This window comes from Meles meles, chromosome 7 (genome assembly GCF_922984935.1).
Source record: "Meles meles chromosome 7, mMelMel3.1 paternal haplotype, whole genome shotgun sequence".
Taxonomy (NCBI): domain Eukaryota; kingdom Metazoa; phylum Chordata; class Mammalia; order Carnivora; family Mustelidae; genus Meles; species Meles meles.
In genome coordinates, this window is record NC_060072.1 from 86,578,083 (window position 1) to 86,603,877 (window position 25,795).

Sequence of the window (25,795 nt, forward strand, 5' to 3'; positions counted from 1 at the left end):
GGCTGAAGGCCAGTGTGTTGGAAGAAGAGAGTACAAGATGAGGTCAAAGGGGGAGGCATGCCCTAGCTAGTATAGAAGTTCACAGGCCAGGGTAAGGAGTTTGGATTTCATTCAAAGTGTAATGAGAAGTCTTTGGAAGATGTTAAGCTGGGAAGTGGCATGATCCGATTTAACAGTTTTAAAAGATCATTGGCTGATGGGTACAGAATAAATCAAGGGATCAAGAGATGCAAAAGAACCTACTTAAGAAGCAATCACAGTGGTACAGGGAGAAAGAGCAGTGGCTTGGATAAGGATGGCAACAGTGGGCTGTTGAGAAGGACTCAGGAAATGTTTTGGAGTTGGAGTACCCTCTGAGCCTGCCTTGGTTTCCTCTGCACTGTTTATTCATACCAAATAATCATCAACAACCAACAAATATTCATTGAGCAGCTACCATATTCCAGGCATGGTGCTAGGAAATGGAAGTTACAGTCCAGAGAAGACAAATTACCTCCTCCTGTCCTATTGCCATAGAAAGCTCTAGGTTGGGAAACTCACTGCCCATCCCAACCCTGCCCCATTCTCAGGGCCAGAGGCACACCCCTCACCCCACCCCTGCACTCTACTCCATTGTTGAGCTGGGGCTTGTGGGGTGGGGGGAGTGTTTACGGTTGGAGAATTGATGCCATAAAAATGAGTCCAAAGGTTCTCCCAAGATCTCAGAGCAAAGACCAGGGGAGCCCAAAGTAAGGAGAGGGTGCAGCCAGGGCTACGAGGACAAGAGAAACCTGTTGGCGCCCACACAACTGCTCCTTCTTCTCTGGGACCTCAGAGCCCAGCCTGCAAAGAGCCCTAGTCAAGGCTGACTTCCTCAGCCTTCTCCACCTTTCCACACAATTCTGCAGCCCCCAAAACCTCATGCTCCCTTAGTAGATTTCTGAGTCTCGTGTGCCCTCTGGTGGCAGATTTCTGGCATTGCAACCCATAGTTAACTCTTCCCAGTTTTTCACTGCTTGATCTTCTTTGGCTTCCTATGGGGGGCGGGGCGGGGGGGTGCCCTATAGGAAATTTGGAAATCCTGCTAATGTCATTGCATTAAAGCAAAGGGTCATATCAGTTTCTGAGCCTTAGGGGCATGAACCAGTGTTCCACCTAGGGCCAGATTTGTCTTTTGTTTATAAACCGAATGAACTATTTTTTTTAAAGATTTTATTTATTTATTTGACAGACAGAGATCACAAGCAGGTAGAGAGGCAGGCAGAGAGAGAGAGAGGGAAGCCGACTCCCCACTGAGCAGAGAGCCTACGCAGGACTCAATCCCTGGACCCGGAGATCATGACCCGAGCCGAAGGCAGAGGCTCAACCCACTGAGCCACCCAAGCACCCCAGAACTATTTTTTTTAAGATTTTATTTATTGGGGCACCTGGGTGGCTCAGTGGGTTAAGCCTCTGCCTTCAGCTCAGGTCATGATCTCAGGGTCCTGGGATCGAGCCCCGCATCGGGCTCTCTGCTCAGCGGGGAGCCTGCTTCCTCATCTCTCTCTGCCTGCCTCTCTACCTACTTGTGATCTTTATCAAATAAATAAATAAAACCTTTTTTAAAAAGATTTTATTTATTTATGTTTGACAGAGGGAAAGAGAGGGATCACAAGTAGGCAGAGAGGCAAGAAGGGGGGAGCGGGGGGCGGGGAAGCATGTTCCCCGCTGAGCAGAGAGCTCCATCCCAGGACCCTGGGACCATGACCTGAGCCGAAGGCAGAGGCTTAACCCACTGAGCCACCCAGGCGGCCCCCTGAATGAACTATTTTTGAGCACTGACTGGGAGCTGATCCCAAGTACCAACACATGCAAAGCTGACCCAAGCTCAGGCGATCAGGCATTCCCACTAAGGACTTTGAGTCTGGAGCTGGCCACCTGAAGAAGCTAGAACAGTTTACAATTTATTCCGCTCTCGGCAGCTGTGCCTCCAATGACAGTGGCAAGAGCATCCAAAACCAGACCCTTCCACAGTTCCTGCTGCCTAATTTCCCTCTGTTCCTGCCTGCTTTTAAAGCCTGGCTAGTACTCTGGCCTTTCCATCAGTTCTGTGAGCAAGTGATTCCCTGCCCTTCTAATAAATGTCATTTCTGCAAACATTAGTTGGAGTCTGTTTCTGTTTTTGCAACCAAGGAGATGACTGGTACATTGGACAATCTTCTCAGAGCCTTGGTTTCCTCTTCAGTAAAACGGGATGATAAAATGACTTCCACATGCAAGGCTGTTTTATTAAATGTATGTATTAGTTAACTTATTGCTACATAACACATTACCATACATTTGGCATCTTAAAACACAACACACACTTACTAACTCATAGTTTCTGTAGATCAGGAGTAGGGACATGTCTTAGCTGGGAGATTTGATTTCAGGATCTCACAAAGACACAAAGCGTCAGCTGGGACCACAGTCTCATCTGAGGCTCAAATGAGAAAGAATCCAACTCCCGTTCACGTGGTTGCTGACAGGACTCAGTTCCTTCAGGTCGTTAGATGGGGGGCATGGGCCGCTCCGACATAACAGCTTGCTTCACCAAAGCCAGCAAAGGAGAGAGTCTGCTAACAAGATGGAAGCCATAATTTCTGATAACCTAATCACAAAAGTGTCATCCCAACACGTTTGCTGTGTTCTACAGACTAGAAGCAAATCACTAGGGCAACCCACACACAAAATGGGGGATTAACCCAGGGCATGAATACCCTGGGATTCATTCGGGGGCCATCTTGGAGTTGTCCCACCACAGTGAGGGAGCTGTCATCATTCAAGACCTTGTTCAAAATCCTACTTCCTTCTCGAGAGCTTTTCAAACCCATCAAAAATTAATTCAAGGGTGCCTGGGTGGCTCAGTGGGTTAAGCCTCTGCCTTCAGCTCAGGTCATGATCCCAGAGTCCTGGGATCGAGTCCTGCATTGGGCTCTCTGCTCATCAGGGAGCCTGCTTCCTCCTCTCTCTCTCTCTGCCTGCCTCTCTGCCTACTTGTGACCTCTGTCTGCCAAACAAATAAATAAAATCTTAAAAAATTTTAATTCAAATTCCCCCTTTACAAACAGAGAAACTTAGAGGGGTACTAGATATTTGACGAAATTATTTCTAACTGTGTTGGGGAGATAATGTTATTTTGGTGCTGTAAGAAAATGTTCTTTTTGAGAAAGACTCCTGAAGTATTTGGAGATAGAATATCATAATGCCCACTCTTTTCCTTAAAAAGTTTTAGAGTAGTACGGAGAGAGTCAGAAGGTCATTCTCCCTTTGTTTCCCATCTCCCTGACTAAGCAGTTACCATGGAATAAGTTGCTTTGGCACGTGCCAGAAATGGTCCAGGAAGCCAGCTTTATATACGTGTGTAAGAGGTGAGAAGATATTTAATAATACAGTTTTTTTAAATTTATTTATTTGACAGAGAGAGATCACAAGTAAGCAGAGAGGCAGGCAGAGAGAGTGAGAGGGAAGCAGGCTCCCTGCTGAGCAGAGAGCCCAATGCGGGACTCGATCCCAGGACCCTGAGATCATGACCTGAGCCGAAGGCAGCGGCTCAAACCACTGAGCCACCCAGGCGCCCAATAATACAGTTTTTTAAAGGAATACTATTGAACCAGTATCAAACGTTCTCATCTCACAAGCCCCAGAGGGCTCCTGTGTTAGGGCTGTGAATGTACACTCACAGATAGATACAAACTCACTAAAATTCTTCCATCAGTCCTGAATGAAAGAATGTGGAGTGGAGACAGCTGTCACTGATATTGTCAATAGATATCGTCGTCAATAAAAAGTGATATTTAGCCTATGGAACATCCCCTTCTGCATTGTGCCTGATCCTTCAGATCAGGAAGAAAAAGGATCCTGGAGAAAACCCAGGATTATGCAGTGTAGAACCAGCTTGCAGAAATCAGTTATCACCCTGCTTGTTGCCAGGACCGTCACCCAGACGTGGAAGGCAGACACTCGGGACAAGTATTCCTCTTTTGATTTGGTTTTGACCCCGTGGATCTCAGCCCTTAGCTCAGGACATGGCCTCAGGGGAAGGGAACGGAGGGAAGGAAGATGTTCAGCATGCCTCAGGCTGGATCTGTGGCTCAGCCTCTGCAGCAGGGAATGGGAGCCCCTAGTCACGTCATGTAGCCTCGGCCCTGGGAAAATGATGGACAACAGTGGCCTTTCCCTTTTAGGTCTCTTCTCCCGTCTCCTCCTCTTCCTCCTTTCAGTTCGCCTCCTTTCTCTCCTTCTCTCTAAGGTGCCATCCTCCGTGATTAAGAAAAATGCCATGAACACCACTTTAACCATGTGATCAAATTTAACACCATCAAAATTGGGACAAACCGACATCATACTCCCCCAGTGGGATGCACTGGGAAGGACACGATGTCACCTAATGTAGTATTCTTACCAAAAATGTTTAAACTGAATCTGACCACAAGGAATCAAATTAAGGTATATTTCTAAAACAGTTGGCCTGTTGTATTCAAAAATATCAATATTAGAGAAGAAAAACCCAGCTGGGAAACTGTTACAGTCTTTTTTTTTTTTTTTTTTGGTTTTGTTTTTAAAGACTTTATTTACTTATTTGACAGAGATAGATCACAAGCAGGCAGAGAGGCAGGCAAAGGGGGAGGGGGAAGCAGGCTCCCCGCTGAGCAGGGAGCCTGATGTGGGGCTCTATCCCAGGACCCTGAGATCACAACCTGAGCTGAAGGCAGAGGCTTAACCCACTGAGCCACTGAGCCACCCAGGCACCCCTACAGTTTTAGGGAAACTAGAGAGACATAACTAATCCGGATCCCAGATTTTTTTTTTTTAAGTCGTCAGGACATTGTTGGGACAAATGGGAAAATTTGAAAAGGACTATATATTAGATAACATTGTAACAATGTTCAATTTCCTGAGCATGATAACATTTTGTGGTTATGTAGAAATGTCTGTTCCTGGTAAGCCCATGATGTAGTATTTAGGAATGAAGTTGATGTCTACGATCAGCTCTCAAACGGTTCAGGAAAAACACCTCACAAATATGGGGAAGTGCTAACAATCTGTGAGTCTAGGCGAAACTGGATGACTCTTGCAACTTTAAACCTACAGAAAGGTTAAAATTTTTTCAAGATAACAATGTGGTGGGGTGGGGGGAGGCACCTGGATGGCTCAGTCATTAAGGATCTGCCTTTAGCTCAGGTCATGATCCCAGGGTCCTGGGATCCAGCCCAGCATCGGGGGGTCCCTGCTCAGCGGGAAGCCTGCTTCTCCCTCTCCCACACCCCCTGCTTTTGTTCATTCTCTCGATGTCTCCCTCTCTGTCAAATAAATAAATAAAATCTTAAAAAAAAATAAAAATTTGGGGGAAATGCCAGATGCCAATTCAGAGTTTTAATGCCAGCAGGAAAATACTCCTGAGGAAAGTGACAATGTACTGTAGTTCCTCTAAATTTCAGGTGGGTGTTAGGGGATGTGCAACAGTGAATATTTACTCAATACACACATTGAACACTAGGTACCCGCCTAGCAGGCGCACTGAAAAATACTTATTGAGAAATAATTTGAGGGGCACGTGCTTGGCTCAGTTGATTAAGCAGCCAGTTCTTGACTTCAGCTCAGGTCACGATCTCAGGGTCATGGGATGGAGCCTCCATGTCAAGTTCCGTGCTCATCAAGGATTCTGCTTGTCCCTCTCCCTCTGCCCCTCTTCCTGCTTGTGCTCTCTCTCTCTCTCAAATAAATAAAATCTTAAAAAAAAAAAAAGAAAGAATCTGATACTCGTCATTTTCCTCTAAACATGAGATTTGTCATGGAAATTTCCAGAATTTTGTTAGACTTAAATTTTTTTACAGTTGAATTGTTTGTTGAATTGTTTTTCACTGCACAAGGATTGTCATAATCTTTTTCATGCTTAGGGCATCTTAATGTGCCCACACACCCACCAAGGCAAACAGACTGGGAGCTGGGAGGCAGGGAAACCAGGAAGGTAGGCATTCAAGGGGACTGAAAAATTGTAGAAAGCCCTTTGGAACTGGGTAGCAAGATATACAGAGAGTCCAGATCTGGGAGTCCAGGGATGAAGCTAGCTGCAGTGGGAATGGAAAGTTTATACTCAAGTCTATCCTGGACTGTTCTACAGTTCATGCATTGTCATTGTTTATTTTCTTTTTGTTCTTCCTTAATATTAGGTAAAGTTTGTTTGCTTCAAGCAAATGTAAGCCTCTCAACTATGTTGAGAAGAACCAGGACAAAAGAATTATGCTCCCTTTGGGGGAAAAGAGAGCCTTTCTGAGCTGCCCCCTTGGCCAATGTGTTTTGTCGAAAAATTATTTTTCCCTACCCTCCTTCTCTCTTCCCTTCACTCCTCCTGCCTTTCCCTTCTCTGTCTCACCACACAACTACCTTTCTCCATCCCAGTGTGGTAGAATGAACTCATCAGTTGGGGCTGTGAAGTCAAGGAGACCTGCATTCCAATCAACTAGAATGTGCCATGGACAAATCTTAAGACATATTCTTCCTTTCAACAAATATTCATTAATGTCTACTAGGTAGCAGGCATGATTATAGGGACCAGGAATCAGGGTAAGTCAGAGGACAGACAAGCGTCCTTCCCTCAGGCCATCTGCATTCTCCTTCTGGGAAGCAGATAGTAAGACAAATGAATAAGACAATTATATATCACGGAAAAGTGTGTTGCAGAATCTAGTTATGTCTTACATGCATTAACCATGACATTCTTGAAGAAGGAGAACTATGGAAACTATAAAACAGCTCAGTGGTCACCAAAGGTTAGGGCAGGCTGAACACAGAGGGCTTTTAGGACAGTGAGACTAGTCTGTATGATATTATAATGATAGATAGATATCATTACACATTTGTCAAAACCCACAGAACATCCAACACCAAGAGTGAACCCTAGTGGAGATATATACTTGGGATGCTAGTAATGCATCAAAATCAGACTCTGCCAATTTTAATAAATGTACTACCTTGGGGGAGGATTTTTTTAAGATTTTAATTAACGAGTGGCGCTGGGTGGTTCAGTAGTTAAACATCGGCAAGATACAGCTCCCCCTACAACCCAGCAATTCCATCTCTAAGTATATATGTCCAAAGCAATGAACTCGTATATCAAGCAAAAAACACATGTTCAAGAACATCCATAGCAATTTTATTCATTGCAGACAAAATCGGAGTCATCCTAAATCTCCAACAGGAGAATGGATAAATAAATAATGATAGAATCTAACACTGGACTACTATGCAGCATTGAGAGAGTGAACTGCTGAGAAATGCAACAATCTCAAGAATATAATGTCGTGGGAAAGCCTCCAGATACAAAAGAGTACACACTGTAGGATCCTTTTTTTTTGAAATTCAAGAACAGGCAAATCCTGATAAGAGACTGAACAGCCTTTGCTGCTGGGGGCTGATAGGGCGGGAGGAAAGCCCCTGGGCTAGGGAATGTCATAAACCTTGACACAGATATAGAGATACAGATGCCAAAAAAAAAAAAAAAAATCATTAAGCTATACATTTAATACTTTTGCTTTTTATACAATTGTTAGCTGTCAATTTTTTTTTTAAAAAGTTAAGGGAAAAATCTGAAAGGATTACACAAAAAGTATTAATAGTGTTATTTTCCGGGTGCTGGAAATGCTGTTTGGACTTATTTTGTCATGTTCTTTATCTGTACTTTTTATTTTCTACAATACATAAGTACTTCTTCTGTAATAATAAAAGGCTATTTTTTAAAGGGCATTCCAAATACCCCATAATATTATTCATGCTGTCTGGCAGGGGTGGGGGTTGGGGGGGAGTGGGAGGCAGAGGAGGTGGGGAGGGCAGGGGGGTGGGGGGCTGCAGAGGGAGAGGGGGACGAGGGCAGCCAAGAGATGTACTTGTTGAATTATTCCTAAAGGAGAGAGGGGTGTGGCCACACAAATTACAGAGGAATGAAGTACTAATCACTGTGGCATCCGGGTGTGGGGGACTTTTGAGGAGAAATCTCCAGGGCTGAGCACATGGAAGGTCAGCGTGGAGCCAAGGATCCAGCCCACACAGGGTAATGGAAAGAACCCAGGAGGTAGAATCTGAAAGAATCTGACGCTCCATCAACCATGGACTGACTGTAGCCTTTGGAAAGTCATTTGGCCCCAGACATGGAAAGACTAAGAGCTGGTCACAGTGCGAGTTCTGTCCACCGCCTGCTACTTCCTTGCACATGACAGGCTCACCCAAGAATAACAACTAACATTTCCGTAGCGATTTCCATTTTATGAAATACAATCGTTCCTGTCGAATTCTCACAGAACCTCTCCTTAAGCAAGCATTGTCCTTTCCCCCTTTGTAAAGGTAGAAAACAACACCACCACAACTCCTTTTCTGAGATACTAAGCGCCTTGCCCACAACTACTAAATGACAGAATTAGAACGTGCCCTCTGGTTTTCAGTCTCCAAGCTCTGTGTTCTTTGCACCGCGGCCAGGCAGCCTACCCGGGACTCCCGAGCCTAGGGGCACAGTCCCTGTGTTCCCTGCACTGGCACAGCACCGCTCCCAGCAGCTCTGCACTCTCCATTCTCAGCAGGATGTCATTTCCCAGGGAGGGAGGGAAGGCTCTGCAGAGAGTATCCCCGAATGACCTAATACCCTTCCTGGTGCTGACTCCAGGTCAAAGAAGGATCCAGACTCCCGCTGGCTCTGTGTTAGCCAGATGTGCATCGTCGGCAGTCGCTGGGGTCAACTGTCTTCCAATCTCACTGCCCAGTCTGGCTCCAGGGCAGCAGTCGGCTCCCTCTGCCCTCCAGATTCCCGAGGAAGGGCCACAATTCTTTGCCAGCCATCTTCCCTCCTCCCCAGGAGGCTTCTCCCCAGAGCTTGAGGCTGTACCTCCTCTTCTCTACCCAGTTCCCCCCTCTCCCTCATACCTCCATCCCTCATGCCCCTTGGAGCTGGTGAAGAAGCAGTGAGCAGCAGAGAGAAGAGATGGGGGACCCAAGGGGCAGCAGCTATGAGCGGTTAACATTATGCTCTCTTCAATAATTCATTCCATGTCCTCATTCTGAGCTTACAATGGGTACCCCACTGGGATCTGTAAATTGAGATTGAGAGGGGTGGCAGTCGCCCGGGGTAGAGGGCTAGTGAGAATAAGTAGAAGGGTACCTCCTGAGCCTTCTCAAGGCCGCCTTCAGCCTCTTGCCGGCAGACCCTCCTCCTAAGGGATGCCCATGTCCCTTTTGTCCCAGACTTTTGAAAGCCCAGGGATGTTTCAGCTGCCCCTGCTTGGGGAACTCTTCTGGCAAAGAGCTCTGACCATTTGGGCCAGTAATCTGAGTCAAACATTTCAGAACTGCCTCCCAGGGATTCCCACCCCCACCCATCTCTTCTCAACCCCAGCTTCCCGGGCTAACCTCTGATGTTTACAAAGCTCGTAAACATGTGGGAGTGAAGGAAGGAAGTGAAGGAAGGACTTGGGGTGCGCTGTGATTCAGAGTCCTAAAGTACTGAGGGTTTTGGCAAGAGGAGAGAAAGCGAGGGAGGTCTAGGCCAGGCCCCCTTCCCCAGGCTGCCATAGGGATCTGCTGCCAATGCCCCTTCCTCCACCTGCCACAGCCCTGCAGCTCTTCTCCTGTCCTAGCCTCCTTCCCCGCTCTGGCTCACCCTAGGAAATGGGAATCACCAATCACATGCAGTGGATTTGGAGGGTAACTGAGATCTAAAACTAAAGCCAACATGTACCAAGCGCATACCAGGTGCCAGGCTGAGCCAGATTCTGGGGAACAAGAGACCAAGAGCCACGCTGCTCAGCCCTCTCACTTCCCCTCCTTCCTGGGTACGAGAAGGAAACCCCAAATCCACAGAGCAGTCACACTGCCTGTGCCAGAGCTGGCAAGAGTTGGGTCTCCAAGCCATAGCTGAGAGCCCAGTCCCTCCAGAGAGGCCTGGTGTGGGAAGGAAGGTGCAGTCTTGCTGGGCACTGTCAGCAAGAAACCCTTCAGACATATTTATAGCAAATGCTGCGTCAGAGGATGGAGACTAGAAGTGCCTAGATGCATCAAATATCACCATGGGCCTAGAGGTGGAGGCCAGGGAGAGAAGAAAGAGGTTGCAGCAGAAGGGATCGAGGTGGGATGTTGGAGGAACTTCCCCAGAGTAGTAGGCAGAATTGGCAAGTGGGGATTCCCTGTGGCAGCTACCCCCATGGAGCTTTCTCAGAAGAGTTGGGAAGACCCTTTTTGGTCTCAATAGAATAGATATAAAGAGAATGTGTCTGCACAAAAGCTAGCCAGAAATGTGAGCAGAGGCCCAGCCAGATATGCCGAGGTCCCAAGGCCCTGGGAGTCTGGGAGGTCACAGAATATGGTGAGCTAACCCCAGAGAGATGGATAAAGGCTGTGTGTGAAGCCCTGGGGACCTGTACCCGGGAGCTGAGGACCTGAAGGGCCCAGCTATGGCGTGGCTCCCAGAAGTGTGTCCAGTCTGAAGTCTCCCTTTAGCAAGGTGCCAGATACTGCTAGGTCAGAGCCAGAGATGGGGGGACCCAAAGCAGGCAGAGCGGGGAGCAAGAGGGTGTGGGGCCTGCACTGGGCCTGAGAGGGACAACCCTGCAAGTCATCTCACACAGATGGGGTGGGACAGTTCCGGGGGCCTGCAGGCTGAGCTCCCAGCTCTAGTTCTGAGGTTCCTACCTTCTCTCTGTGGCAGAAGGGAGAGGGGTGTGGTCCAGCAGCTGGAGTGAAAATAAGAAAGAGTGAAGAGTGCAGAGTTGTCCTGAGTCACCTCAGAGTCCCTCTGATAGGCTCAGAGAGAAGTCATTGATATTTCTATTTTAAAATAAGGGGTGGAGAGAGAGATGGTGTTCTAGGCAGTAGGTTCTGGGAGAGTGGAGGCAGGGGACCGGGAAAGCCAGGGACAATGCTTGCCTTGGCTGGCACTCCCACCATCCCCCTTTCCCATATGGAAACTTAAGCTGCCCCGAGGCTCAGAGGAGCTAGTCCATTAGCTGTGGTCAGCAGGGGTGTGTGTGTGGGGGGGGGGGGGGCTCTCTCTCCCTCCAGGTCTTATTGCCAAGTGAAAAGCAAAGCTCTGCTCTATTAAAGCCAAAAAAACAAAACCTATTTTTAAAAAAAAAACTCCATGCACATTTTAATAACACACACGACCTCTTTATCTCCTCTGAATAGTTGAAGCTGAGTAACTTGAGGGTAGGTGGTGGGTAGGAGATCCTTGGACCCCGTGGACTAGACCACGGAGGGAGGGGAGGAGGTACCCTCGAAAAGCACTTTCCAGGTTAAGTCCAGCCCGAGGAGGAGCTGAGGTGGAGAGAGGAGAATTGCTTTTCCCCGATTTTAGCTCCTTCTGGAATGGGGGCAAGTGGAGGGTCAGCTGAGCAGAGAGGAAGAGAAGTCTTCCAAGATCCCCAGGGGATGGAAGGATTGGGGGAGGGGTTCCAGGATCCACTCCCCACCCCACCCCCAAAGGAATACAAAAGAAGGGCTGATGAGGGCTGGTGGAGAGCCCTTGATCTTAAGGGGCAGAGTTTTAGGTGGTGTGAGGGGAAGTTAGGGACTCCTGTCACTCAGTTTCAGGGCGTGTCTGTCTCCGCGAGGTATTCGGCAGCCCCCTCCCCTTTAGTCACCGTCTTTGATATACACAAGAGTCCAACCTGGGGGTGCTGGGGGTGTGGAGGGACCAATGGGAGGCTGATCCGCTTAGAAGTGTGCTGGAAGAGAGCCGGCTGGGGCTACACCCCCGCTCCCCCCTTCCCCCGCCAGAACTTGGGCTTGTCCTGTTTGACGTGCCCGCCCAAGGGGGCGGAGGGGGGTACTGACCGGAGCAGCGGTCCCGCGGCTCTGGACTCCCAGCATCCCAGGCCTGGCCGGGAAGCTGCTGGGCTCAGCGTGGGCGCCCCTGGAGACCAACATGGAGGTAGGAGCTGTTTCAGGCCCCAGAGAAGCCAAGTGTCTCAAAGGAATCCTACGGGGGCGGAGATAGGGTGCAGCCTGGAGTTCCATCCTGGGGGTCTAACCAGTTGGGACCGCAGTTCTTGGAAAGAGAAGGAGAGGGGTTCGTCCTAGACTTCGGTGGGGGGTCTGGCGGCGGGCTGCGCCCCCTCCGCTCCGGCTAGCGCAGCGCCTCCTGCTGGCAGCGTGTGCCCCCAGCAGCGCAACAGACTGGACCCCCCGGCGGGTGCCGCCACCTGGAGGGCGTGTGCGGCCACCAGGCGAGTGAGCCTAGGGGGCGCTGCAGCCAGCCCGGGAGGAGCCGCCTCGCCTCGCCCCGCTCTTTCGCGGGCTGAGTCCCGGGGCGCCACAACCCGGCAGAGAAGGGAGATGGAGAGAGTCCCGGGCGCGCTGGAGACACAGGGTCGGGGACGGGTGGCAGCACGTGGCTTCCCCGGAACCCGGAGGGGGCGCCTTGCTGCGGGAGCCAGCGAGCCGCACTCGGGCATTCCTCCCTGCGCTCCTTTCCCCTGCTGAGGTCGGGGTGGAGCGCGGGCGCTTGGCTTCCTGGAGCGCACGGAGCCAGGGTCGGGAGGGACCAGAACCTTCCGCCCAGACCTCCGGAATCCGAGCGAAGCCGGAGCGACTCCTGCCCTTATGCCTGCGGCGGCGGGAGCTCCAGAGCCCCTACCTTTTCTGGGGGAGGGGCGGCTTGAGGAGGAAGGGGGAGGCGGAGTAGGGAGGAGAGATGGGGGGTGGAAGGACAGTGAGAGGCACGCAGATAAACGGAGAACGCGGGCCGCGGAGAGGAAGAAGAGATGGACATAGAGAGAGCAAGACTGAAAGGCGACGGGAGATGGAGAGTGACAGAGGCGGCGAGAAGGGGAGGGAGAGGGAGGGAAGGAGTGGGGGAAGGGGGAGGGAACCCGGAGAGAGGGACGCGAGCCGGCGGCGAGCCAGGCGGGCGTGGGGCGAGGCCAGGCGTGCAGGCGGGAGCCAGTGTGCAGAGCGGCGGTCGGGTCCTGGTCCCGCCTCGGAGCCCCTGGCCCGGGGGAGGGGGAAAGGCCGCTAGCCCGGTCTATGTCTTTTTCTGACTCCAGTGCTACCTTCCTGCTGAATGAGGTAAACGCGGGGCCCCCCTCCCCAGTGGGTGGGAGGAGAACCCCACTCCACGCTAAGAAGAGGGCCTTCATTTGGGGGAGACTGCAGTGATGGTGAGGGAGGAAGGTCGAGGAGGTGAGGCTAAGGTTGGAAGAGGCGGGCAAGAAAGGAGGGAGCAACCAGAGCTGGGATTGGGACCGGAGGGGCAGTCTGCCTGGGGAGCCAGAAAGGGGCTAGATGAGAGGATGGAGATAAGAGGGATCCACCAAGCTCCCCTGGTGCCCCACTCCAGGCTCCTTGAGGGCAGCCTAGCAGCTAGAATGCTACTAGGGGTTTGGCTTGGTCTGGATCTTAAAGACTGCTGGGGAGAAGGACTTCCCAGAGGTACTAGCTCCCGACTCAGTTTCCCCACTCAATGCAGAGGGATTAGGATCTGTCCAGCTTCCTGGTGCACTTATAGGAGAAGCTAGAATGTCTTCTGCAGGCTCTCAAGAACTCCAGCTCCCAAACCTGGCTGGCTATCCAGGCTTCCCTGCCTGCCTGCCCCCCACCCCCCAATGTCCTGCGTCCATGCCTTGGCTACCAGCCAGCTGCCAATCTAACAGCTCCCTCCTAGAATGAAGAGAGCAGGAATCCTCTCCTCGAATCCTTTTTGTGCCATCTCTCTCGCCCTTATGCTCAGCCACAGAAAAGAAAAGGGGTTAGGGCCCCATGGACGCTGACAGGCGCATGTCTTGTTTCAGGATAGGAAGCTGGCATGGCATGAGAACAGGAGCAGGCAGGTGTGGGTGAGGTGAGAAATGGAAGGGGCCATTGAGTAGCAACTTAGGGATCAGGAAAGAGAGCAGCTCTGAAGCTCCTGCAAGACCCAAGGGATGAGCCCAGGTATGAAAAACTTGAAACCATATCCCCCCGGGTGGTTGGCATGGCAACTCGTGCCTCAGAAACCGACTTAGACACCACTGTCCCAGATGGGGATGAAGACAAGGTGTGTGAGGAAGGAGCAAGGCTGATGGCAGATCTGCTGTGTTACCATAACCTCCAGGACTCCCTGGTGGCGGAAAGAGTCCCCAAGGGAGAGACCAGGAGAGAGTAGATTCAGGGGACAGGAAGGGAAGCAGATGTCTCAGCAGCTGTCTTCATTGGAATCATCTTCCAATAGAGAGAGAGCCTGGAAGGCCCTATTCTTTCATGCCTCCTTTCTGCCCTTCTGGAAAAACAGAAGGAACTGAAGAGGCAGAGAATAAAAGAGGAGGATCTGAGGAATTCCGAGGAACTGGAAGAGGGCATGAAAGTGAAAAGAACAGTGTCTGAGAACTGGCACTGCCAAAGAATCCAATGTATAACAACCCCCAAAGGGTGCTGGACTCTGAGGGAACTGAGACAGCCGGGTTCTCCCCCCCCCCCCCGCCGCCCCCCACCAGTTCTTGCTAGGCTGTAGGGCTCTAACAAAGTTGTCTGCCAAATCCAGCGGGAGGAAGAAGCTAAGCAGAGCTGGGCTGCACCACTCAGAGGGGTAGACGGACTAAAGACAGAGTAAAGATAGTCTTAAGATGAGGCCCCTTCTCTCCTTTCTTGGCAATGGAACATGAACAAGGGACATAAATGGGGCAGCCAATTGGACTGGGTGGCCTTCCCCTCCCCTGAGCACAGTGCTTCCCCCCTAGACCTCATCAGCCCCTGTCAGTTTCCGTCTTCTGACTCCCCTGTAGCTCAGGAAGGGAAAGCGAGGAGCAGATTCCCAATTCACCCTCCTGGGTGTGAGAAACTGGGACTGGAGAAGGACTGAGCCCAAAGGGCTCCAAGTGTAACCCCCTCTCTGTCTGACATCCCCAGAGGGGACTGGTCGTGGTCCAGAAGGGCAGCAGGTAGGTAACCCAAACTCGAAGGAACAGTGTTGCTCAGGAGGTGGAAGAAAGGAGGAAGCTCAAGTGGGTGGATCTTTGGGGAAGTTTACTCAAGACAAGGGCCAAGCTGCTCTGTCTCTAACCTCATAGCTGGTGCTCCTGGGAAGGAGACTGACTAGTACAGAGTGGCACTGTGGCTCCAACCCGGATACCAGCGACCCCAGCTCCATCCTTTCTCTAAGGAGGCCTTACACTAGTGATTCCGTCGTCTTGCCCTCCCCCCGCGTCCCGGCCCCATTTGGCCAGGATCACACCTTCTGTCCCAGCCCTGATAGTCCCCCTACCTCCATTCTCCGGTTTCTTTCCTCCTCCCCTTAGGCTCACCTAAAACAGCCCCTCCCTCCCCCAGTTCCCACCGATGCCTTGGCACCGCCTGGTTCAGTCCTTGGCAAGGAAGTGAGGAAGGGAACCCCCATCCTGGCCAGACTAGGATGGAATCCGCTCGCGCAACAGGTGTGGGGCGGCCGGACCCAAAACCAATCCCTTTGCACCGGTTGGGCGACAAGGCCCTTTGCTGCAGGGTCCCAGCCCTGAGGGGGGCAAGCACCTGTTGGGGTAGGGGCTACTTTCACGGCGTTGGCCGGGGGTCGCCAAACCCACTCCTCCCCGGGATCACTGCGGGGATTTGCTTTCCGAGTCTCTGGGCCGCCAGGGCCCAGACCCGCAGCCTTCTCACCTGGGGCCCCTCCCCCATTGGCCGCCCGTCCCCCGCCCCCGCCCCGCCTCTCCGACCTCCCCCAGTCTCCCCAATTTCCTGTCTCCCCCCGCCTTTCTCCCTCTGCCTCGCCCCCTCCTTTCTCTGCCTCCTGCCTCCCCGCAACCTGCGCCCTCCGCTTTCTCGGCTCGGGTACCATCTCCGCGCCCCCTCCCCTCCCCCGCTCCAGCCCTTTGTTTCCCGGCGGAGTATTTCCTGGGTTGCTGAGCGTCTCTGTCTCCGCATCTCTCCTCGCCCCGCCTCCTCTGAGCCCGGATCCGCCCCGCCCGCAGTCTCTCCTCCCCTTCCTCCCCGCCGCCCCGTGCCCCATAGGTGCTTGGGGACCCACCTTCTCCCCGGCTGCGGCCGGCCACCCTCTCCCGGCCCGGTCTCGGGCTCCCCGGGTGGCCGGCGCCCCCCGCCGCCGCCCTCGCCAGCTGCCGGGGAGGGGGTCAGGTGGGCGGGCACTATTGTTGTAGGAGCCGGCGCCAGATTCCTCAGCCGCGCTCGGGGTGGGACCGGCAGGGTTTGGGGGGGTGGGGTGGGGGGAGCGTTGATTTGATCTCCGAGCAGCTGGTCTTCGCGGCTCGCTCTCTCCTTCGCGCTCTCTCGCTCTCCGCCGCCGCCCGCAGGGCTGCGGGGCTCGGCGGCATCTCTCGGGCGCGGCCCGCTGTCCTCGCCCCTGCCTCCGGGCTGCCCCCGCCCCCGGCGCCGCGCGCTTCCCCCCCCACCCGGACTCCCCCATGTATGACGACTCCTACGTGCCCGGGTTTGAGGACTCGGAGGCGGTGAGTGCCCACGGTGAGGGTGGGGGTGGGGAAGTTGGGGTGACTCGTCTTCTCCCTTGGACCCTTCCCCAGTTCAGGACTTTGACAAACGCCTCAGTGGAGGGGCAGGGCGTGCAGGGGTTGGGGGGGGGCGCTCCTGGAAAGTGGGGACATGGGTTTTCGTGCCCAGGGCTTCTCAGGACCCCAATCCTAGACCAAGGGGTATAGGATGTGTGCGATGTGGGGGTAGTGTGGGGGAAAGGCTCAAGCAGGTGTCCAGAGCCCAGGACTGCAGGGTAGAGGGAGGAAGGGCTGGAGGCTGAGGGCACAGAAGCTGTAGAGAGGGCGCACGCAGCGTCTCGAGTTCCCAAAGGAGGATTGACAGAGGTCTGAACACAGCAGCTACAGGAGGGGCTTTCTGGGGGAGGACCATTCAGACCTCCTATGCTTCAAGGGAAGGACAAATTTAGAGAGCCTAGGAGAACATCTGAGAGTCAGGTCCCAGCCTCAGAAGGGTCATAAACTTGAGGACCTCCCTTAGTCCCTTCTGCTCCCATCCCTGAGCATTGCCTTGTTTCCTCACCCTGCGTGGAGCCCAGCTTCTCTCCCAGGCTGGAAACTAGGCACCAGCACATGGGTGGGCCAGCTGACTGAGCCCCATCCATTCCACGCCTCCTGCTGAGGCCTCCTCAGAGCAGTGGCCTTCCTGAGCTCCTGCTCAGCATGGAGGGCCTGGGGGTGAGGCCAGAGGGGCTGATGGCCTGGGAATGGAGAGGAAGCTCTTTGCTCAGAGAACTAGGCAACTGATAAATATTTAATTCTCCTCTTTGCTTTTATCTCCTGACCCACTGAGACAAATCAGCTCATTAGGCAGTGATTCCCGGAGCTCAGGGAGCAGGGAGAGTGCCTGGAAAGATGGGGCAAGGATGGGGAACAGCTTCTTGGTCCCTTCCCTCAAAGCTTCTGCATGAGGGCCTCCTTTGGAGACCCCTGGATGGCTTGGAAGAGGTCCCTGAGAGGGTTGGAGGGTCAAAAGAGCAGTGTTTGCGTTTTCTTCCATCTCTTGCTGCCAAGTCCAGGATACAGGAGTTCTAGGGTTCAGAGTAGAGAGCTCTCAGTCCTTTTCTGGGACTGGGCTCCTGCTGGGCCCAATTTCCCCACTGGGCCTCTGGGGCTAATTACATTGCAGCTAGAGCAGATGACTTGCAAGGCTCTGGTGGACACCTCTTTCTGACAGTTGAAGGGACAGCTGGCATGGCCCAGGGTGCCTAGGTGAGCTTGCAGATGAACCTCTCCAAGGGGCAGGAGGGCTCTAGAAGGTTCTTTCCCAGCCCTAGTGAGATGGCAAGGGCTGTTGCGAGGTAAAGACTGACATGCAGCTGGTGTTGGGGCAGGCCTCTTGCCCCTCGCTGGCTTGGCACCCCTTGCAGGTTCCCGGATCACCCTCCCCCCACTTCCCTTTCTCTTGCCTGGCTCCTTGCTCTCCCTGAGGCCCCCTTTGAAGCAGTAGGAGGGAGATCAGGCTCTAAATAAATCCACCGGCTCATCTCCCTCCTCTCCTTCCCCCGTGCCAGGCAAGAGTGGAGCGGCAGCCTGCCCACACACTCACCAGGCAAGGGGGGCAACACCAGGGCACTGTGCCAACTCCTGGCAGCTCCAGAAGTACTGAGCCTCTGGCTGTTTGGGCCTAACAGGGGGTGAGGGCAAACAAGACCCCTGAGCACACTTGGCAGGGCGGCCCTGGCCTCCCTGGTGGTACCCGCACACGAGAGATGAGGGAGCTCTGAGGACTCGGGAATCATGGAGACGGGTTCCAGGCTGAGCACAACTCGTTAAACATTGAGGGGGAGATCCTGTCCTTCCCATCCTGAGGTGAGAGGCCAGGTGAACCAGACGGCCCAGGCAGGGACATTAAGATGATGAAATTAGGCCAAGAGACTGTGGGACAGAGGGTAAAGGTCAGACTCCTCTTCCGGCGTAAGCCTGCATCTGATGTATACTCATCCACGTGAGTGGTCATCCTGCCTTGTCCCTTGCCTCCCTTCCCACTGGCCCCTGTTCACCTTAGTCAGCTGTCTCCTAGGGCTAAGACCCCCGCAAAGAGGTCCCCCCACTCCAGTGACAGTGCGAAGCTTCTTCCCCAGGGCTCAGCTGCTCTTTATCCTGCTGTCAAGCCGTCCTTATTTTGTTCTCGAGAGATGGGGAAGAGCAGGCCGACTCTAGTCCTCCGTAAAATGAAAGCTTTTTTCCCCATTGTGCTGTCTTCATGCCTTCCATCTACCACAGACGTTGTCTTTAGCTGAGGCTCAAGGCCCTGGGCCCATAGCAAGCTGACCAGCCTTCTTGCCAATGGTGGGGCTGGGGCGGAGGGCATGGCGATATGTGTGTTTGTCTCCCCCACTGAGAGTCGGGCTTCCGCGGCCTTCTGGAAGTGGTCATGCACGGTGGTATGAAGGAATGTTCCCCAGTCTGAGTACATTCTAAAACCCCTCCCCACCCCACCCCCCACATTCCCACATGGACCTCTTATCTAGGGTCCTATCTTCTCTCTGCCACCTGCACCTCAGAACTGATGGAAGTACCACGTCAGGCTTCTGATCATAAAGAGGTAGAAAAAAACGGGTAGAAAGAGATAGAAAACAAGAGGTAGAAACCAAAAGATTCCCTTTGCCCTAGACTGGGGGGGAATCCCAGACATCCTGACTTCTATCCTCCTGTCCTGAGGTCCGGCTTCCCTTGCTCATTTGTGCATCTCCCTTGGGGGCCTCCCTCATATTGAGCTCTGCAACCCTCCAGATGTACCCCTTGCCCAAAGACCCTTCCTGCGGGCAGGACTCAGAGACTCTCCTGGCTCAGGTTACCAGAGACCCTGTCCTGACATCCCCAGGGTCCTTGGCTGGGTTGCCTAGCACTTACAGGTCCTTCCTCTAGGGCTGATATCCCCTTGGGGAAGGGCTGGGGAGATGTAGGCCAGATGGTAGGCGTGGCTGAGCCTCACTGGGGCCCAGGGAGACAGCTTTGTGTTGCCTTCTCAGTCTGTGTCTTGTTTGCTGCCCACACCTGGCCAGTTGCCCCAGCAGGTGTGAGAGGAAAGACAGTGGGGGCAGGGAGAGTGGAGAGGAAGTGACTTCCAGGAGTTTGCAGCTCTGTGTCCTCCTCTTCACCCTGGAAGAGGGGCACTGGGGGAGATGAGCTCTGAGGGGGTGGATGGCTCTATCCTGACACTCAGGACCAGTGCCATGCCAACCAGAGTCTCTGACTGTTCCCGGCTGACTGTACCCATGCCACGCATTTTAAAGGGATAAGATCCAGGCTGCTTTGCAGGCTGATGTGAGCAAGAAGGCTGGGTCTTTTAGATTCGAAATCATCTCCAATATATCATCTTCAGCACATCTCCCTTCACTCTGCCCCAGGGCCAGGGTAGAGGGGAGGCAAGGGAGGAAAGAGGAAAGTGAAAGCTCTATTCAAGGCTGCAGTATTAATGGGCTTTGGGGGGAGGGGCCCAGATCTTAGCACACATGGATAGGACTGGCTTTCCTGCAGCCCAGAGGCACTGGGCCCTTCTCAGGGAGATGGAAGGGACCACTGCGGCCCAGCCGCCCGTGTGGACTTGGACGGGCTAGGGTTAGTGGAGGCCCTGCTGTAGGGCTTAGAGGGTGCCCATAGTGCCCGTCACACCTGAGCCCAGGGGTCACAGCCTCTCCCCCCATGCCAGGGTTCAGCCGACTCCTATACCAGCCGCCCATCTCTGGACTCAGACGTCTCCCTGGAGGAGGACCGGGAGAGTGCCCGGCGGGAAGTGGAGAGCCAGGCTCAGCAGCAGCTTGAAAGGGCCAAGGTATCAGCTTGGGTGGGCGGCCAGGCCAGGCTGGGTGGAAACTTGGGCTCGGCCCTCAGTCCGCAGGGGTCAGTGAGCAGGATACTCATGAGTGTGCATGTGTGAGTGTCATGGGCATTCTGTTGGGGCCTCCACCCTGTACTGGTGGGGCACTGATGTTAGAAGGGGTGCTGTGAAGCCCCCCTCACTTGCACTGCTGGCCCAATTCCCTAGCACAAACCTGTGGCATTTGCTGTGAGGACCAATGTCAGCTACTGTGGCGTGCTGGACGAGGAGTGCCCAGTCCAGGGCTCTGGAGTCAACTTTGAGGCCAAAGATTTTCTGCACATTAAAGAGGTGACCAACTCCAATCCCAGAGAGCAGCCACCTAATTCCCCCACTCTTCCCTAGCTCCCATGCCTCTTACTTCAGTCTCAGTCCATAAACAAGTCCCCGAACTCTTCAGTTCTTACCTAGAACACACACCTGTATGCCCTTCATATCTAAAACCCAGTCTCCGGGGCCTCCATCCTTCTGAGACCTGGCTTGGGCGTCCATCTCCGAATGTGTAAAGCAAGCAGTTAGATGAGTTGCCTCTTAGGTCCCCTGTGACATCAGTGATGCCTCCCACTGAAATCTTGGGTGGCTCAAACCTGGTTGCCCTTCCCTCTGGCACCTTCTCCTGCCCCCCTCCCTTCATGCTGCCTTCCTCAGACCAGCTCTCTGAACGCCTCCCTGGCTCCTTCACACTGAAGAGCCAGGACTGAGGCCTGGGTGCCTCCTCTCACCGCCCCTTCCCCCAGAAGTACAGCAATGACTGGTGGATCGGGAGGCTAGTGAAAGAGGGTGGGGACATCGCCTTCATCCCCAGCCCCCAGCGCCTGGAGAGCATCCGGCTCAAGCAGGAGCAGAAGGCCAGGTGAGAGCAGGGTTTGTGACTCTGAACATAAACCCCTTGTATCCTGGAGCTGACACGTGCAGATATGCATGGCGCACGTCGCTTCCTCACTAAGATGTAAGGAAATGTATACAACTATTAAGTAACATGTAGAACGTGCATACTAATTGGCCTCTCTGCTCTCAGGAGATCTGGGAACCCCTCCAGCCTGAGTGACATTGGCAACCGACGCTCCCCTCCTCCATCTCTAGGTAGCCTCCCCCCGACCCACTCATCTTGGGTAGGTGGGTGACTAAGACAGGGGGGAGAGGGAGCAGTTCCTAGGTGAGCTGTGTGGGAAGGGGTTGGTGGAGGGACCAAAAGAGCTCAGAGAAACCCAGTGTCTCCCCTGGGGAAGGGAATACCATGCCCCCAGGGCCATTCCCCCTTCACCAACTTTAATCTTTTATTTCCTTTTCCAAAAAGCCAAGCAGAAGCAAAAGCAGGTGAGTCAAGGAAGGGATCTGGGCTGGGGTGGTGGGGAGCTCATGGCTTATGGCTGTGGGGACAGGTTTCTGGGCAGTCGTTGTTGGAAGGGCAGGAGAGCAGAGAAGGGAGGGAGCCCAGAACTTCTGAATCTGCCCTGCACCAGGGAGGCATAGGACAGGTGAGAGGGCCATGGCTCTTCTTGACCTCAGGTCAATTCTGCAGGCAGAACACGTTCCCCCGTATGATGTAGTGCCCTCCATGCGGCCTGTGGTGTTGGTGGGACCCTCTCTGAAAGGTTATGAGGTGAGAGAAGGTCCCTGTCACCAAAGAGTTGCCTCTACCCAGCCTGCCACGGGAAGCCCGAGGGATAGAGGGAGGGGGTGTTCTCCCTTTATCAGTTCTGTGTGTGGAGGGGGGCAGGCTCTAGGGCCATGCCTAGGGATGCTGCCTCTCTCCAAGAGGGCTCCCAGTCAGTCGCATGCCTTTCCCCTCACCCCTCCCTCCCAGGTCACAGACATGATGCAGAAGGCTCTCTTCGACTTCCTCAAACATAGGTTTGATGGCAGGTGAGCTGCTCTGGCCTCAGGTGGCATCTCCTTCCGGGTGCCTGTAGCAAGGTCTCCTCTAAAGAGAAAGTTAGTGGGACCTAGGTAACGAGAGGCCTGAGGCTTGAAATTTAGAGGTGGGCTGTGATTCTCCACCCCTCACCCCAGGATCTCCATCACCCGTGTCACAGCGGACCTCTCACTGGCAAAGCGGTCCGTGCTCAACAATCCGGGCAAGAGGACCATCATCGAGCGCTCCTCCGCCCGCTCCAGCATTGGTGAGAAGCCCCGGTCTCCTGCTTCTCGGCCCGCTCAAGCATTCCTGAGACTCTTCCTCCCACCTTTCTGTTCCCTGGCACCTCGCAGTCCTGCCCAGCCTCTCTGCCTGCCCCAGGACTGGCGAGAACCACCCCAGTCAGCCCCGTTCCCTGTTTCTCTGCCTGCCCGGGGCCTTGAGGAATACCCTGTCCCTCCGGTTCCTTTCCATCTGCCATCCCGGAGAGCCCGCGGCCCCGCTGGAGGAAAACGTAGGCGCGGCCCCAAGGCGAGCGTCGCAGCTTGCTTGCCCCCTCCACAGCGGAAGTGCAGAGTGAGATCGAGCGCATATTCGAGCTGGCCAAATCCCTGCAGCTGGTAGTGCTGGACGCTGACACCATCAACCACCCGGCGCAGCTGGCCAAGACCTCACTGGCCCCTATCATCGTCTTTGTCAAAGTGTCCTCCCCAAAGGTACGTCAGTGGTGGCCGCGGCGGAGGCCCACGGGGCTGCCCAGCCGCCATGCGGTGCAGTTCTACCTGGTCCCTGCCCGAGGGCTCCTGCATTCCCTTCCCCTGCTGCCCCCTCCTGATGGCCCTCACTTGCTTCCGATACCGTATCCCAAGTGGGGAGACAGGCCCCAGGACTGGGCCCAGCTCTGCCCATTCCAACATTAGGTCCTCCAGCGCCTCATCCGCTCCCGGGGCAAGTCACAGATGAAGCACCTGACCGTACAGATGATGGCTTACGATAAGCTGGTCCAGTGCCCACCGGTGAGTGCCTGTGCCAGCGACTGCTGCACCCACTCCTGCTTCTGCAGGGCCAGGGAGAGTGCTGGAGATGGGTGGGGGGCTGCTGCTGAGAGGAAGCCAAGCTCACTGCTTTCCCTCTCCTTCCCAGGAGTCATTTGATGTGATTCTGGATGAGAACCAGCTGGAGGACGCCTGTGAGCACCTGGCGGAGTACCTAGAGGTCTACTGGAGGGCCACCCACCACCCAGCTCCTGGCCCTGGGCTTCTGGGCCCTCCTAGTGCCATCCCTGGACTTCAGGTACCCATTTCCACTGGGCACGGGTGTTCAGGCTAAGCCAGCCAAAGCACTGCCCCCTTCTGGCCCAGAGAACTGTCCTTGGCCTCCAGCTCGAGGGCCAAAGGATCGGAGAACTCAGCTCTGCTGTACAGAGCTGGGGCAGATGGGCAAAGGAACTTCCTGATGAGAGGGAAGAAATCAAGGAGATGGGTAATCTGAGGTTACTGTTCTGAGCTCGGAAGAAACATACTCCTTCTCTTAGTCTGTCTTGAAGGCAGAGCCTGAATTCTGCAGGAGTCCAAAGCTGGTTTTCCATGTCTCAAGTGGAAGCTGCTTCTCCTTCCTTGGACCATTTCCTATATCCAGGAACTGAGGGTTGAGGCAGGGGAGACTCCCCACCCCAACCCCGCTAGAGTAGGAGGGGGGCCCAGGTGAGGTCGACCCCATCTACTTAGAGCTGTTGTGTTGCCCCCAGAACCAGCAGCTGCTGGGGGAGCGCGGCGAGGAGCACTCACCCCTGGAGAGGGACAGCTTGATGCCTTCAGACGAGGCCAGCGAGAGCTCCCGCCAAGCCTGGACAGGCTCTTCACAGCGCAGCTCCCGCCACCTGGAGGAGGACTATGCCGACGCCTACCAGGACCTGTACCAGCCGCACCGCCAACACACCTCGGGGCTGCCTAGTGCTAACGGGCATGACCCCCAAGACCGGCTCCTCGCCCAGGACTCGGAGCACAACCACAATGACCGGAACTGGCAGCGCAACCGGCCCTGGCCCAAGGATAGCTACTGACCGCCTCCCACTGCCCTCCCCTGGCAGGCGCAGGCACAGCTGGCTGGGGGGCCCACTCCAGGCAGGTTGGAGGTAGACTGGCAGTAGGCTGGCACTAGGTTCAGCCCCCACAACCCCCTGCCCAGCCCCAGCTCCAGGGCTGCCTGTGGTCCCAAGGTTCTGGGAGAAGCAGGGAGCCCCCTTACCTCCTGGGCACAGTGACCCCCCAGGCTCCCATTCCAGGTACTAGCTGTGTGTGCTGCACCCCTGGCACCTTCCTCTCCTGCACAAGAAGCTGCCCCACTGGGCAGTGCCCTCAGGCCAGGATCCCCTTCACGGGGGCCTTCCCACCAGACTCAGGGAAGGGATGCCCCCTCCAAGTGACAAGAGGGTGGGGGTGTGGACAGCATGACATGCGGCAGAAACAAGGTCCCTGAGCGGGCACAAGTCCTAATGGTCATGGGACTCAGGGGTTGTGCTTTGGGGTTCGAGGTCCTCCACTCACCTCACTACCACACATTAGAAACGAGACAATCAGAGCCCAACAAGGTGACACTCCTGTCCGTCAGCTGGAGCGGGGCACCCACACACGAGGCCGGAGCAGCAGGCAGGCGCGGCTGGGGCCAGTGGCTCCCCAGCAGATCTCTTCACCTGCCAGGAAAGCTTCTTGGCATCTGCCAGCACCAGAGACCGGAGCATGGTCAAGCCCAACGGGTGGCGGGCAGGAGCCAAGCTGGGTTGGGGCTTTGGGAAGGGAGGGCGTGTATAGCGGAGAACGTATGGAACAGCTTCGGGGGCCTCCATGTCCCCCTCATTCTTTTGCTCTTGCATCCTGTCCTTTCTGTTCTTGGCCCTCATGCCTCCTGGGGAATATGGGCCCAACTTTATTTGCTGATTCATAGCTGCTGCTTGTTAAGTTAGGGTTAGGTGGGGAGAGAGGGACACAGTGGACAGCCCCCAGAGGCCCTGTCTACCCGACTACCCTTGCCTTATGGCTCTAGTGTGTGACCTACAGAGCATGTTCCACAAGACCCCCACCTCACTGTCATCACTAATAAACACCATGCACAGTCTGGTGGGCTCCTGTTCTGTGTCTGCCGGCTCATACGGCCAGGTTCGTCGGAGGAGATAAACAAGTCTCTTGGGCCTTTTCTCTCACAAAGGAGCCACTGAGTGGGAAGGGAACAAGGCCAGAGCTGGCAGGGAACCCGATGCTCCCAGGCACCCCCCCAACACCCAGGTGCCGGAAGGAAAGCACTCGGCAGCACAGAAGGGACTTGTCTGGGGAGGTGGGGAAGAAGAGGCTTAGTCATAGCCTTACAATGTCCCTGCCACAGGTCCGAAAGGCCCAAGAGTCGTAACTTGAACTCCATGTACTTGCCCAGCTCTGCAGCCCTCTCCCCCGAACTCCGTAATGTCCCTGGTCCCCCATCTCCACCCCTCCCATAAGCAGCAGGCTCGGCCATGAGGGAGCCACGAGCAAAGGTACTGCGAAGACTGGGTGTCAGGGGCACTATGACACGTGACAACTGTCCCTCACGTGCCCAAGTTTCATGGCTGCTTCCCATGCCCACCCTTGCGCAACGCTCCCCAGGGGGTGCCCAGGTCATCAGAGCAAC

At 54.4% G+C, this 25,795-nt stretch overlaps 1 protein-coding gene across 2 annotated transcripts; it reads left to right on the top strand.

Annotated features, from left to right (window-relative positions):
- Positions 1-12,904: 12,904 nt before the first annotated feature.
- Positions 12,905-25,249, top strand: CACNB3 (calcium voltage-gated channel auxiliary subunit beta 3). Of its 2 annotated transcripts, none has more exons than XM_046012963.1 (13): positions 12,905-13,047; positions 20,110-20,232; positions 20,446-20,568; positions 21,015-21,130; positions 21,296-21,360; positions 21,575-21,594; positions 21,800-21,880; positions 22,085-22,143; positions 22,291-22,400; positions 22,700-22,851; positions 23,056-23,151; positions 23,279-23,428; positions 23,883-25,249. In XM_046012963.1, the coding sequence occupies exons 1-13, from the start codon at positions 13,006-13,008 to the stop codon at positions 24,195-24,197; spliced, it is 1,452 nt and encodes a 483-aa protein (XP_045868919.1). In that variant the 5' UTR covers positions 12,905-13,005; the 3' UTR covers positions 24,198-25,249. The 2 variants fall into 2 exon arrangements, with proteins under 2 accessions (XP_045868919.1, XP_045868918.1); XM_046012962.1 differs by lacking the exon at positions 12,905-13,047 and adding an exon at positions 15,745-16,415.
- Positions 25,250-25,795: the final 546 nt, after the last annotated feature.